This window comes from Alternaria postmessia, assembly GCF_024291825.1.
Source record: "Alternaria postmessia strain BMP 2775 chromosome Unknown scaffold_9, whole genome shotgun sequence".
NCBI lineage: Eukaryota > Fungi > Ascomycota > Dothideomycetes > Pleosporales > Pleosporaceae > Alternaria > Alternaria postmessia.
The window spans coordinates 93,899-107,754 of NW_026260082.1; the positions used below are offsets into that span (position 1 = coordinate 93,899).

The 13,856-nt window shown below is 50.0% G+C and overlaps 6 protein-coding genes across 6 annotated transcripts; 3 read left to right on the forward strand and 3 right to left on the reverse strand.

The window, feature by feature from the left end:
* Positions 1-81: 81 nt before the first annotated feature.
* J4E82_002253 (uncharacterized protein) lies at positions 82-2,158 on the reverse strand (the record flags this gene model as incomplete). The annotated part of the gene is made up of 2 exons (XM_051728554.1): positions 82-1,958; positions 2,011-2,158. 2 exons carry the CDS (start codon positions 2,156-2,158, stop codon positions 82-84), a joined length of 2,025 nt encoding a protein of 674 aa, XP_051591505.1.
* Positions 2,159-2,682: 524 nt separating this feature from the next.
* On the forward strand, positions 2,683-3,944 carry J4E82_002254 (uncharacterized protein; the record flags this gene model as incomplete). The annotated part of the gene is made up of 2 exons (XM_051728555.1): positions 2,683-3,136; positions 3,205-3,944. The coding sequence occupies 2 exons, from the start codon at positions 2,683-2,685 to the stop codon at positions 3,942-3,944; spliced, it is 1,194 nt and encodes a 397-aa protein (XP_051591506.1).
* Positions 3,945-4,016: 72 nt separating this feature from the next.
* On the reverse strand, positions 4,017-4,262 carry J4E82_002255 (uncharacterized protein; the record flags this gene model as incomplete). Its single annotated transcript, XM_051728556.1, has 1 exon — positions 4,017-4,262. The coding sequence occupies one exon, from the start codon at positions 4,260-4,262 to the stop codon at positions 4,017-4,019; it is 246 nt and encodes an 81-aa protein (XP_051591507.1).
* A 319-nt stretch (positions 4,263-4,581) lies between these two features.
* On the forward strand, positions 4,582-5,137 carry J4E82_002256 (uncharacterized protein; the record flags this gene model as incomplete). The annotated part of the gene is made up of 2 exons (XM_051728557.1): positions 4,582-4,588; positions 4,653-5,137. The coding sequence occupies 2 exons, from the start codon at positions 4,582-4,584 to the stop codon at positions 5,135-5,137; spliced, it is 492 nt and encodes a 163-aa protein (XP_051591508.1).
* Positions 5,138-5,380: 243 nt separating this feature from the next.
* Positions 5,381-6,290, reverse strand: J4E82_002257 (uncharacterized protein; the record flags this gene model as incomplete). The annotated part of the gene is made up of 2 exons (XM_051728558.1): positions 5,381-6,199; positions 6,252-6,290. The coding sequence occupies 2 exons, from the start codon at positions 6,288-6,290 to the stop codon at positions 5,381-5,383; spliced, it is 858 nt and encodes a 285-aa protein (XP_051591509.1).
* Positions 6,291-10,217: 3,927 nt separating this feature from the next.
* On the forward strand, positions 10,218-13,225 carry J4E82_002258 (uncharacterized protein; the record flags this gene model as incomplete). Its single annotated transcript, XM_051728559.1, has 8 exons — positions 10,218-10,221; positions 10,489-10,592; positions 10,643-10,711; positions 10,763-11,830; positions 11,880-12,357; positions 12,413-12,581; positions 12,634-12,707; positions 12,900-13,225. 8 exons carry the CDS (start codon positions 10,218-10,220, stop codon positions 13,223-13,225), a joined length of 2,292 nt encoding a protein of 763 aa, XP_051591510.1.
* Positions 13,226-13,856: the final 631 nt, after the last annotated feature.

The following is a 13,856-nucleotide window of genomic DNA, read 5'->3' on the forward strand; positions in this document are numbered from 1 at the left end:
ACTCAGTCATTTCACGATGTTATGTAATTATGCCTTTAGTTTTGATAGATACCCGCAAGATTCTTCCTTTTCTCCATCTCATCAACCGCCGTTCTTGATCTTGTAGTACTCTGGCGCATACTCTGTCAGCCAGTCCATATCCACTGTACTCAAATCTCTGATGTAGATTTTGTCTTTTGTAGACTGAATCTCCGTGTATATAACCCAATCAGCCTTCCTCGTGAAGAACACAGAACTTGGATGAGCCCATAGTGTCGTCTTCCCGTCCACGGTGGTGAAAGTCCCGTCTGCCTTCATCCTCGCAGCATGCGCGAAGAACCCGGTAGTCAAACAGCGGCGGACACGCTCCGCAAGTGGGGTGCCACCAACTCTCAGTACACCCGATGATGCGAGAACATTTTCCTTGACGCCAAAACGGTCCAGATAGGCAGCCAATTGTTTCCGGACACTGACTGCCTTGACGAGGGACTTGTGATTAAGACTGTTCGAGTGGCACCATGCCGTGTTGCCCATACCAGCTTTCACAAAGGCTTCGTACACGTTGTATAGTGTAAGATGATCACCCTCTGCTACGGCAAATTTCCGCCTCGCTGCATCGAGCTGTTTCTTTCCCCCATCATGGGATACAAAGGCGTTGCCTTGGAGCGTCATCATAGCGGCTATCGTGAGCATCTCGCTCAAGCAACCAAACTCTGGTTCAGCCGCTTTCAACACAGCGCGCCCAAGCATTGGTTCGAGAGGAAGCTCTGCCAGACGCATACCAAAGGGCTTTGTAAGCCGAGCGTGAGCGTCCAAGGCCCCCAGAGAGTACAGCATATCTAGAGCGCGTGTCACGAGTGCTGATGGTGGTGGGGAGAGGTAGTCGAATCGCACTACGTTTGTGATTCCCAAGTTAAGAAGCTGCAGGATTACAGGGGCGAGGTTTGAGCGGGCGAGCTCTGGGAACGTGGCTTCCTCCAGGCCTTCATACACGCTCTCTGGGTACAGTCTAAAGCACTTGCCCGGTCTCGTTCGACCTGCGCGACCTGCTCTTTGTGTGGCACTGGCTTTCGATACCGGGACAACGGCGAGATTTTCGATGCCGATATTGGCGTTGTAGGCGCGGAGCTTGACGTATCCTGAGTCTATCACGAAGACGATGCCATCAATGGTCACAGACGCCTCTGAGATATTGGTGCTGAAGATGACGCGTCGCGTATTTTGCGGTGGCTTTGTGAAGATGAGATTCTGGTCTTCTGTGGGCAGGCCGGCATAGAGAGGTAAAGGCATGAGTCTTTGCTGAGACGAAGACATATCGGCAATACGGTCGCCCAGCTTGTCAATCGCGTCATCTATTTCCTCGCGCCCTGTCAAAAAGACGAGAATGTCACCTTCGCTCTCATGCTCGTGGATCTTGATGACTGTGTCGATTGATGCTTCGACGTAGTTGTTTGTTGGTTCCTGTAAGTATTGAATCTCAACTGGATATGTGCGTCCTTCGATGCCAACAATGCATCCGAATTCTTCCTTGCTCTTGCCATGAACCTTCTCGCCTTGATCGGGACTGAAGAAGTCAAGAAAGCGTTCGGCCTCAAGTGTAGCGCTGCTCACAACGACGCGCAAGTCTTCTCTTTTCACCAGTACTTTCTTCAAGAGACTCAGCAGTATATCGGATGACAAGCTGCGCTCATGTGCTTCGTCAACCATGATAACGGAGTACCGGGAGAGTAGCGGATCGACGAGCATCTCGCGTAGTAACAGCCCATCTGTGACGAACTTTACATTTGTGGCTGCGGACGTAACATCTTCGAACCGGATGCTGTATCCGACTTTCTGGCCGAGCGGTGTCGCTAGTTCCTCTGCCACTCTTGCAGCTACACTGGTACATGCTATCCGCCGGGGCTGGGTGATGGCTATCTGCTGGCCGCCATTGCACCAACCCGCCTCAAGCAGAAATTTTGGTATCTGCGTTGTTTTGCCTAGATATAATCAGCTCGAGAGTTCGATTCTGTCTGAATCTGGATAAGTTACCGCTGCCTGTTTCGCCGACAACAATAGTCACAGGGTACGTCTCTATCGTGTAGAGCAGTTGATCTTTGAGTTGTGCGATTGGTAGTAAAGCGGATGGCTTATACAGACTTGGAATCAAAGCAGACTCAATATCCCCATCTTCTGCCATGACTCAATGTCAATAGACCTTCAGGAGGAAGTGAAGATAGATTGGCGTTGGGGTGCCGAGAGCATTGAGTAAGGGCCTCGATGGAGAAGGACACTAAGGAGATGCTCTAGCCGGATACGACTTAGCGTAATGTATTCCTGGGTAGTTCAATGCCTGAATGCGATGGTCCTACTGGATGGTGCTGAGGGTAGTTTGACGACCAACCAGGTCAGCCCAAGAAGTTGAGATTCGTTCAAGTGTATGATTGTTTAGTTAGCTAAGGTTGATCCAAGCCGGCAGGATTAGGTGCGGCAGGCTCGATTGTCTTACCGGTGCTACAAAGACCAGGACTGAGGTGCTTCGTGTTGGATAACAAGATGCAATGCAAGCCCCAAAGTCTGGCGGCAATTTCATTACACAGTACATGGATTCATTTCGCGAAAGGCTGACGGGTCAAGGGCTAGATGACGTCTGGCACTAACTTGTCTTATCGATAGCCCCTCTAACATTTTCGAGTCGCGACTCACAGCTCAAAACACCTCAAAATGGCGTTTCGCAAGCGCAACATAGCACTGTCTCGCGCACCAACAGGAAAAGACGCGTTGAATTCGCCCTCTTCTCCTGCAGTAGCTCAACCTGTGCCAACGCCCCCCGGCGTACGACCCTCGCCCATCGATGGCCGCCCCACCACATCCACCGGTACACCCTCGCTCGATGGCATTCTCGCGGGACATGCTGGGCTAGCGCTGGGAAACTCGATACTCATAGGCGAGAGCGGAACGACCGACTATGCCGGCGCATTGCTCAGGTTTTACGCAGCGGAAGGTGTGGTGCAGGGGCACAAGGTGCATGTAGTAGGCATGGGTGAAGTGTGGGGTAGGGAATTGCCTGGCATATCAGAAGACAAGTCGGACAAGAGGAGGGAAGGAAAGGAGCGAGCAGAGAAGATGAAGATCGCGTGGAGGTATGAAGGCCTTGGACAATTTGAGAGTGCTAGAGGTGCGTCTTGTATATATTCTGGGAATGCAAAATTATATTCCGAACAATTTTGACGAGGTTTGCGACAGGCTCGCCCAATGCGCAGAGAACAACGAACCAAGGCGACGCAGCAGAAGAGCAGACAATCTTCTGCCATACCTTTGATCTGGCCAAACGTCTCACGCTCCCGGTGGGGACAGCAATCAACTATGTGCCGATACCTCCACCGACAGGCGCTTCTGCCTCGCCCTTCCCTTCGATTCTGCAAAACATACGGCAGCAGCTCGAGTCAACACCACCACACACGGTACATCGCGTTGTGATACCTTCTCTTCTCTCGCCAGCGCTATACCCTTCCTCGTCGGCCCATCCGACCTACATACTTCAGTTTCTCCATGCTCTGCGCGCGCTCCTCCGGCAATACCAAACGCGTCTGACCGCCGTTGTCACGCTTCCATTAACCCTGTATCCAAGATCCTCCGGGCTGGTCCGCTGGATGGAGATCCTCTCAGACGGCGTACTCGAATTGTCTCCGTTTCCATACTCGCGCATGCAAGCACTTGCACAATCGGCGGGCACCACAAAGGACGAGGAACGACCACAGGGTATGCTTGCCGTCCACAAATTACCCGTGTTCCACGAAAAGGGCGGCGGTGGTGGAGCAGAAGACTTGGGCGAGGATATGGCGTTTACATTGAGCAGACGGAAGTTTGTGATTGCAAAGTTCAGCCTGCCACCGATGGAAGGCGACACTGAGGCGCAGGAGGAGGCTGTAAGGGAGGCGGCGGGTGCTAGTGCGATGCCGAAGAAGCAGGATCTAGAGTTCTAGAAGGCGCGCGTCGGCGGTAGTGTGTAGATGAAGATACCCTGTAAGGCGGTCAAGCCATACTTCTTGTGCTGTTTATTCCGAGTCGCTGTCCTCTCCAAGCATGTCTTCCATCTCAATTTGTTCCCAGCCTGCGCTTCCTGCTCCAGATCCGAAGCCTCGCGTGTAGTTGCGACCAAAGGATGCGTTTCGGGGATTGAATGTGACACCAGCAAATCTTGCGCGGAAGCCGTCGCCCATGCAAGAAGATGCAGCAAGGAATGCGAGGAAGAAGAGAAACGGTATGAAGAGCAGCAGGCTCAGGAGGAGTAGAACGTTCATTGTGAGCTTGTGGTGTTGTCGGTGCGGTGAGAAGGCTACGCAGGCACGTGGAAATGTCTAGACCCCTATGACATAGTGTCGGCGGCTGGCCAGTCGTTGAACCGAGCCCCTGGCCGTCAACATTGGGGCTACGACTCAACTCAACCTTTACATGGTACATTCTCCTGCGACGTGCCCCCAGGAAACCATGAATTGCATGTTGAAATTGCCGCTTAGCGCGCTCTTGCTTTTGTCATGCGCCCTCAACGCCTCGGCGCATGGCGGGAATGAGCATACACAAGTAGAAGTCCCACCGGACGCCGACTGGGCGACGCGACACATGGCTGGTATAGACTTCCCGGGATCCCCGCATGAACGCATAGGAAAGAGCAGCGTCTAACACACTCGCAGAGGAGCACCACATCTCCGGCTATGACGCAACTACCTTCTTCAACCTACACGACTACGACAGCACCGGCCTCTGGACCGCAGTTGACATCCGCCGAACCTACGGCCTCGAAGACCCCTCCAGCGCCTCCATCTCCGAGACAAAGAAGCAAATGGTCGTCCAGACTATCCTAGACATGTTCGATATCAACAAAGACGGCTCCATCACCTTGGCCGAATTCGTACAAAAGGATTCAGAGAACGTCAAGCTTCCAGACTTTGGCATGGGCCCAGGACACCACGGTGACGACGAGTACGAGTACGAGATTCATCATTGGGAAAAGTACCACAGTGGTGACGACGTCAAAGAGGAGGACTTGAACCACCCCGAGGATATCGCGCATTTCAAGATGCATGAAGAGAAGGAGGCAGCACAAGAGGAGTGGGAGAGGCTGGAGCTCAGGGGCGTCGTGGAGAAGAACATTCCACTAAAGTACAGGCGGAACTAATGAGCTCTGCAAAGGGCTGAGGATGGGCGTATGGCGCTGGGCCGCATCTAGGGAATGCTTGGATATGCGGAGACGATATACCAATTTAGGACTACGAAGCACATTATTCCGATTGTACCAGAATGACCCTGTAGCCTGGAGGTACCCAGTACATGCTACATTGACGCGGACTAACGCAGAACACAGCGATACTTCAGGCTGCGGTTCACCTAGGTACAACTATACACAATTTGTGGAGCAGCTTCAAAGCCACCTCTCGAACCACGCGAACACCTGCTTCTCTGAATCCTCCAAGGCCTTCCTCTCCTGTGGGTCGTCTGGGTTGCCTCTGACCGCGAACCCATGTCTCCCGGGCTTGTACGATTTGTGTTCGATCTCCGGAAACCCCTTGCGCTCCTTTTGTGCTTTGGCATGACATGCCTCCACCTTGCTCTTCGTTTCATAACTTACGGCAAAATCCTCTACGCCCCACCCGAAGCTCGTGGGAACCATTAAGTCCTCGACGTCGTCAGGAACAACCAAGTGACTTGGGTGCAGCGCCACGATCGCGTCGACAAGCGGCCTCTTCACTCCCTCCATCTCGATCATGCTGCTCTCCAATCCCGTGCGAACAGCATACTTCCCTCCCCAGCAAAATCCGACCATGCCGATCTTCCTTTCGCTCGGCGTCGCCCGTCTCAGCTCCCGCATAAAGTCGAGGCAGATCTTATCTGACTCCGCCTTCCCATGCCTCCTCTGCCACATGAGAAAAGATGGTATGTTCGTCAGGATACCTGTGTACTTGGCAAAGGTACTCTGGGCTGCGGCGTCAACAGGGAGCAATGCATCAGCAACCTTCAATCCAACCGGATCGCCCTTGAAGAAATCAGGGAGTAGCACTAGGTACTCTCCTGACTCGGCATAGGCATCGGCGATGATCTTGTTGTTGGGAAGACCTAGTCCGAAGATGTCCGAGTACATGCAGATGACTGCCCGTGGAGTGGTTCGATTTCCAACCATGTAAACGGAGAGGCCATAGAGTTGTTCGATAGTACCTTTGGGATTGTCTGCGTGAATTGAGCCCTGAAGCGGGGTGGTTAGCGAAGACAAAACGTCAAGCAGTGTGAAGTAGCACCTTGATGCACTCGGTCGAGCAGGATGTCCCTGTGGCCATGGTGGATGTTTTAGTGGATAGCCTGATGTCGAAGGATAATGGTATAGAATTATTATTGAGGAGTTCTGATGCGAGGACTTGACGAAGAGAGTGTAAGAGCGCCGATCTCAACGGAACGCACCGCTTTTATACATTCTACATCAACCGCAAACCGCATATTTACGTTTCGACTGTTACAACAAGCATCTCACGAAGCGCAGCTAGCGCATGTAAAGTACACCAATAGGTCCAACTCGCTCTCCTCGTCAGCATGATCCCGTACCCACCAACTAAATGATAGTGGTACTCGCCAATCGCGTATCTTGCAGACAATGCTAGTCAGTGATAAGTATGTACGCCTGGCCAATAAAGGTCATCGCGAGCTAAACCTCTTGCGGCTCATTGAACGAGCACGAATGATCACCCCTGTCCTGTCAGCATCGACACCATAAACGGGTGCACCGGGCGTAAGAGGGTGCATTATATACTTTGATTGCGAGGGCATGACTATGCCTCCAAGCACGAGAACGGGGTGGCACCTGTTCGAAGACGTTTCTTGCACCACTCACAGAAGACGCGCATCGATGAAAGATAGCTCGCTTTAACCACTGTGCAGCTGAGTTGCTGAGCATTCGGTCAGCTTGAAAGCTGCATTCAACTCTCCGATAAGTGTCGGTGCGATAGGAACTCGATTCTACAAAGAGAGGGGTTATCTGAATAAACTGCTACACCGATGCTGAAACTACCACCCAATATCTCCTCCGGGACTCGCCTGCGCCCGTATTTTGTTTACTATCCGCAACGCATCTGTTACGATCATACCGCACACCAAGGTACGAATCTGATGAGAACAACGAGATACAAGCCAGACAACAGTCAGACTCAAAGACAGCAAGCTCCTCTGATCGAATGTTCTAGGTACCTAGTTGCGGGACAAATTGGACAAAGAAACCGCAAGTGCGTATCGATAAGAAGAGTGACAGGTCGATTGCCCCTCCCTCAGATCATCATTCATCCACTCCGCCTGCGATGAACAAGACATAATATTCATCCATCTCGCGCTCGCATCCTGAGCAGTCTACCACCAGGCACTAGAGATTGACTTTCTAGTAGCGCACGATGTGATGAGATTGTTCGAACTGACTCTTCATAGTTACAAACTTTCCATCTTTTCACAGCGCCCCTGCTACGGAATACTCTATAAACGACGTTGGTCAAGGCGTAATGCTTGACATGCTGAAGCAGGCGTACCCTTCCTAAGGATGAGGCTTTTGTTTTGCTCCCAGTCCCAGAACTCTGCTCTATGGATAATTAGGGCTTTCAGAACGCCATCCGTTTGTTCAACCATTCGCAGTATCGTTTCTGCAAACTCACTAGCTGGATCTGCTTCGCTGAGCTCCGGGCGATCGATCACAACGAAGACAGGCTGTTCTTGCAGTCCGATAATCCCCAGTAGAGCCTCAGATAGCGCCTCAACTCTCCCAGAGCCGCGGCGGGATATCAGCTTCTTGATTTTATACCACTCTTCAACCTTTCGCACCACCTTTGGATTTTGCTCAAGCAGCTGAAATGTCAAACACGCTAGCGTAGTCTCCAGAGTGCTAGATCCTTCACACATGGCAAAGAGCACTCTGCTTTTCTCGGAAAGCAACGATAGGATCATATCAACCGCCATTGGAGAGAGCCAAGACATCGGGGAGCTCACTCCATTTTCGTTGCGTCCGGACAGCATGATAAGACAGGAATCACTCTTTTGCCAGTGTCTCCCGACATCCAAATCCAGAAAATCTGCTAAACACAATTTCGCTCGATGTCTGTCGTTGTCGAAAACTGAAGCTAAAACCTCTCGGTATTGTTTGAGGGATTGGACTGCGTCTTCAGTATGATAATCCGAAAGCTGTAGCGCGCCTGCCATTTCGAAAACAGTATTGCTGTCCAACCTGTCAGTGAGATCTGTTGGCCGTCAGCATACGTATGGGATGCTCAACAAGAACGCTGTACCTTTCAATTCACGGGCTAAGTGGTCTACACGTTCTGCCAACAACGCTTCGCATCGCAGTCTGATTCGGCTGAAGTTCTTTCTCATAGACTGTTCCATGACTTCGAATTGGAGAGGCTTCCCGATAGTAGATATCTGGCGTCCTAATCATGTTAAGTATCGTTTCACTAATTTGAACAATTGTGCTGACCCCAAGTAGAGCTCATGAAATACGATGTTGCTTCACGTGCAAGTAATATGATATCCATGTACGCGTCCATGAGCATCGCACCTAGCTTCGGTTCGGGATAGATCCTCTGATATACGCGAAGATCTGGCAGTCGATCCGACATCTGTTGCATAGCTGTGATGATTGTCTCTTCTTCTTTCGCTTTCATCTTAACGGTCTCAAGACCACCATGTCAGCAGGCGACCGTCACTTCCAGGGATTTCTTACAGAAAACAGCAAAGCCAACGTCGCACACGCAACTCCACCGTGTTGAGCATCCACTAACATGACGATGTTAACGATGCCTGAGTAGGCGTTGACAAAACGATCAAACTCCGAGACGAAGCTTTGTGTTCTGCTAGAGATTTTGTGGAGGCCTTTAGATCGCTTTTCCTCTAAGCTCACATGGGCATTGTTGAGTGCTTCTGTCTGACCACTGACATACGCTGACAAGTCCTGTAGCGACATTCTCTTTAACATTGCTAGTGGATCCTTCGGTTCGACTTCTCCAGGCGCTGGTTCCAGCTTGCTCCGCCCTCCAGCTTTTGCGATGCGCTCCAGTTCCTCTTTCATCTTTCTTGTTGCCTTGGGAAGCTTCTCGCTAATAAAGGTATCATGGCCGGTAAGTACTTGCTTTGCAAGCGCTCGCGTTCTGACATCTGTTAGAGAGGACCTGTGTAGAAGAAAAGTCGCCTCTCACGCTAAGTCAGAATTTGGGAACCAGACAGAGGACATCTCTCGACTCTTTTCAAGGCCTTGTGACATAGTTCTCAGCTACCATTCTTCATGTACCAGTAGTGTTAGATCAGCAAGTAAAAGTAAGTCTCTGTCCCTTCTTTTGCTTCAAGGCCACTAGATGAGCACGAGAAGACTCATCAGCATGCAAGCTGCAGCATAATACTACCCGCCAGGTTTATGTAAGACCAACAATATCCGGTTCACGGTCGCCAGGCGTCAGCTACTATACGACTAGGCTATGCTAGCGTCGGGCTTGCACTGCGTAGTCGCCAAGCCGTGGCATTCCACTGCATCTGCGATCACAGCCTCATACTCTAGGTAAAAAGCTCATCTCTTGTACTTCGTAAGTCTTACAGCTTCAGATGCGGGTGTGCCTTCTTAGACAGCACGCATGATCTTCTACCCCGCTCAAACCGTGCCACCTACGACCTTGGAACGCTTAACTCAATGTATTGCGAACAGACATGTACGAACCAGCACTATATACCATGCGATATTTCCAAGCTCGAACACACGTCAAAAGCCGTCTTTAACCGTTCAAGGCAACAGAGTGTAACTCTTTCCACAAGTGTGGGTCAGAAGAAGCCACTTTCTTGGAAATCAGGAATCGATAATTCCTTGCATCTCACCCAGCAGTATATAAGACTGCAACGATCGAACGATACGGATACAGATCAAAATCAGTACGTCTTACATGCATTACACAGCCCCGTCCAACTTGCGCAATTGCCAGGTTTATGTTGGGCTGATACGCAGCCTTGTCCTACCAAGATGCTGTTATCACAAGACGGAGCGGCCTATTGCAGCCAACCTGGCGTAGAACCCTGCATTTATACTCAATCAAAACACATTGGTAGCGAAGCCTCGGACAAACCAAGCAGTTCTACCCTGCCAATACTCCCTAAGTCTGCTCTTGATACGACAGAGATGCAGATCTAGGCTTTTAGTGCCGAATTCGAAGGGAAAACGTAAGATTGTGGCTGCTTTGCAATAGTGTGTTGTCATGTGTTCGCACTACAGTTCCGCATTTGAACTGTGAGCCCTCAAGGGCAGGCCCTACGCGCAGCAAGATATTCATTAGAAGGGGCAGCCGTCTGTTGTTGAACTGACTCATAGCCTCGTATCCGCTGCCTCAATTCTGCAGAACGATAGTTTTCCAGTATGGAATCCATTTCCACTGATACAGTGGAAAGCAAAGTATGCCAACACTTCCGACATTTTTTGCTTACAACTAACTATTGTGTAGCCTGATTCCAATCAAACTAGAATTGCAGATCTTGAACAGCGATATATCAGATTACTCGAGTCTCGAATCACTCAACTCGAACAGCGGAACGCAGTGGTTGAGACGACCAAGCCTGCCGCTGAAGATGTAGTGGTTTGTGTGAGCTCCAGAATATCTATAATGGGAAGACTGACGAAAACAAGCTCGCCGAGGCCAAGAATACGGATGGAGACTCTAGCTCTGGAAACGATAGCAGCTACAGCTCATCCAAGGTGTGTCTAGCCTATACTACGTACCACTACTCGTTCTAATGAACAATATAGGACAATGCCGACAATCCTGATTCCAAGGCTGATGTTCCTGAGGTAGAAAAGGAGCCACGATACGTGGTAGTTGTCAGCCGCTGGGATCCGGACTTGGGCGACTTTACGAACATCGATGCGACGAAGAAAGAAGAGAAAAAAGCCATCGGGCCCGAAAACCAGAGAGCTTTCACATTCAAAAAACTAACACTTGCGCGATCTCAACAGTCTGAGAGTGAGCCTTATCACTCAGAGGCTAAAATCGAGTCCGAGCCTCTCCAGAAGCTACTTGGAAAGATCACTTCCAGATGGGGTTGGTCCGAAAAAGTGACCGAATGTAGCTCGCCTTACAGTGGACTCATATACGCCTGGACTGAAGCTATGCAGGAGGTCAAGGTACAAGACGACAACGAAAGTGACGACGAAAAGCAAGCTCGCACGGATCTTGGAGAGTTGTTGAAGATCATCTCAACTTCTTCTGGATTTCTGCCCATCGATCGGTACTTCAAAAATCGCGAGGCTTTCATTAACGAAAAAACGATCACACATGCGGCGCTCTGGACTCTCTTCCCTCCCGGCACTGTGATATACGCCCAGCCTTTCCTAGGTGAACCACAGGTTTTCACAGTCTATAGCTGCAACGGCTTCGTCACGGAAGACGAGGACTTCGACTTGGTTTGTTTTTGTTTCGACTGGAACGGGGCCGAATTCACTCGAGTCCCTTTCATGATGTCGATACCATACTGGGGCTCCGACAAGCGGAGTATTGTGGAGTTACCCTTCTACCCCGTAAAGTACTACACCAACCCTGGCACAAATGGCGATACATCTCCTACCGATGCATTCGAAGCATTGCGCGAAAGATTGATTGCCCGAGGCAAGAAGTTCGTCAAGTACTGCGTTTCCGTGAAAGGTAAGCAGATGTTTAAGTATACAGGCAATACTCACTTCCATACTGGTCGAAATCTCCTTCACGCATCCGAGGACGCAGATGGAGAACAGAAAAGGCAATCAGACGACTCTTCAACCGGTACTGGCGTTGGGGGTCTCAAAGCCAGTAACCAGGCGCGTTCTATCAGCAGGAAGAAGGTATGCGATACCCATACACTCATGGTCGTGGCTAATCCTATCTTTCAAGATTGATGGTGGAACAACAATGGTAGATTTTGACTCTTTCTTCGAGTATCTTTCACCCAGAACTCCTATTCTTGGAAATCTCCGCCGTTACGAAGGCGAGCTCGAAAGCCTATCACCCGAGCGGAGAGCAAACCCAATTTTCAAGGAGATCTACAAGTTTCATTGGGACAGGCTGCCTGCGGGACACTCCATGACTCCAGACCAGTACCTTCACTGTCCGCCCAGGGTCCTGGGTTACGCGCTGAAACAGAAGAAATGGGCTCAACTACTTGTAGACGGACTCCGTTCACCAGATGCAGCGGATGCAACTGTATTTGAGGAGAAGCTACAGCTCGATGAGGAAGCCAAAAATCTTGTCAAGTGGTCTGTACAAGCCCACGAAGAAGGCAAGAAGTTGATTGACGGAAAACCTGGCGAATCGAGGGGTCTGCAAGACTTTGCGCCAGACAAGGGCAAAGGACTCGTCATCATGCTCTATGGTATGCTCTCAGATGCTTATCCATGAATTTGAGGATTTGTTGATTGACTATATAGGGTTTCCGGGAGTGGGAAAGACACTCACCGCAGAAAGTGTAGCTTTGATGGCAGGCAAACCACTACTTTCCGTTGGAGTTTCTGATATCGGTATTGAAGGCGACAAGGTCGAAGCCAACTTACAGAAGGTCTTTGATCTTGCAGGAAAGTGGGAGGCTGTGCTACTCTTGTGCGTTACAGGCCCTACACTGTCGAAATATCTTTAGACTGACTATCTCCAGCGATGAGGCAGACGTCTTCCTCGAAGCACGAGGCGACGGCGAGAACGACCTTCAGCGTAACGCCATGGTTTCAGGTTAGACAACATTTTATATCTAGGTTCTCCCAAAACTAACTTCAATAGTACTTCTTCGAGTACTCGAGTACTATGACGGGATACTGATCCTGACAACTAACCGTATGAAGTCATTCGATATTGCCGTGCAAAGCCGTATCCGTAAGTCTCAATATTACGTTGTGCATATCTCAGCATCACTAACATACAAAGATATTGCTATCAAATATGACGAGCTCGACTCAGACCAACAATTCGCGATCTTTGAGTCGTTCCTGGACCAGCTCAGGCGCAAGAAGCTTGTGGAAGACTACGAAGACTTGATCTCATGGGCTAAGAAAGATGGCAAAAAGCTAGCTCTAAATGGCCGGCAGATCAGAAACATAGTTTCTACGGCAATGAACATCGCACTTGTGGATAACAAGAGCGGTATGGGGAAGTTGAAACGTGAGCATCTTTCCAGGGTTGCCAAACAAACGAAAGACTTCAAGCAAGAGCTCAGGACTCAAGAGGACATCTACAGGGCGAAGACCAAATAGATGAAGTTAAGGACATATGACGCCATTTACGGCCGGTCCATGAGGTATGCGCAATGTTTTAATTTCTCAAAGTATTCAACAAGTTATGAGCATATCCCGAATCTGCCAACATGCTGTCAATACCGGCCCATCAAGACCCGAAAGTGGCTAGTCGCACAACGATCTGACTAGCTTTTGAGAGATAGTAGACGTGTGTTCATGACAGGTTTTAACCCAAACGAGCCAAATGAATGAATCGGAAGCTTGCGTTCTAGAATTGACAATGCTTCACATGTACCTCATTTTCTCTAACGTCGCTCCGTGAGAAATAGAAACTCATTTATTTGCCGAACCGTAGCGTCTCAGGGTTGTGCAGCCGCCTGATGAGGTGAAACTTAGGCGCAAAGGCTTATAATACTGATGTGAGCGATGGAAGGAGAGGATCAGTAAGATCCTTATCGAATATATCTTGAAGTTTTATGAGATGATCATAACTGCTTGGCGATCGTAGCGCTGAGCATATTGACGTTGACGTGGCAGTTTGGCATGTATAAGCAGAGGCGGTCAAGAGTCCTTACATGTGTTAACTGAGCTGAAGCACATGTATCACGCGTAGAAAGAGACCAACCTTGGTTGACTTTGGATCTTCGAG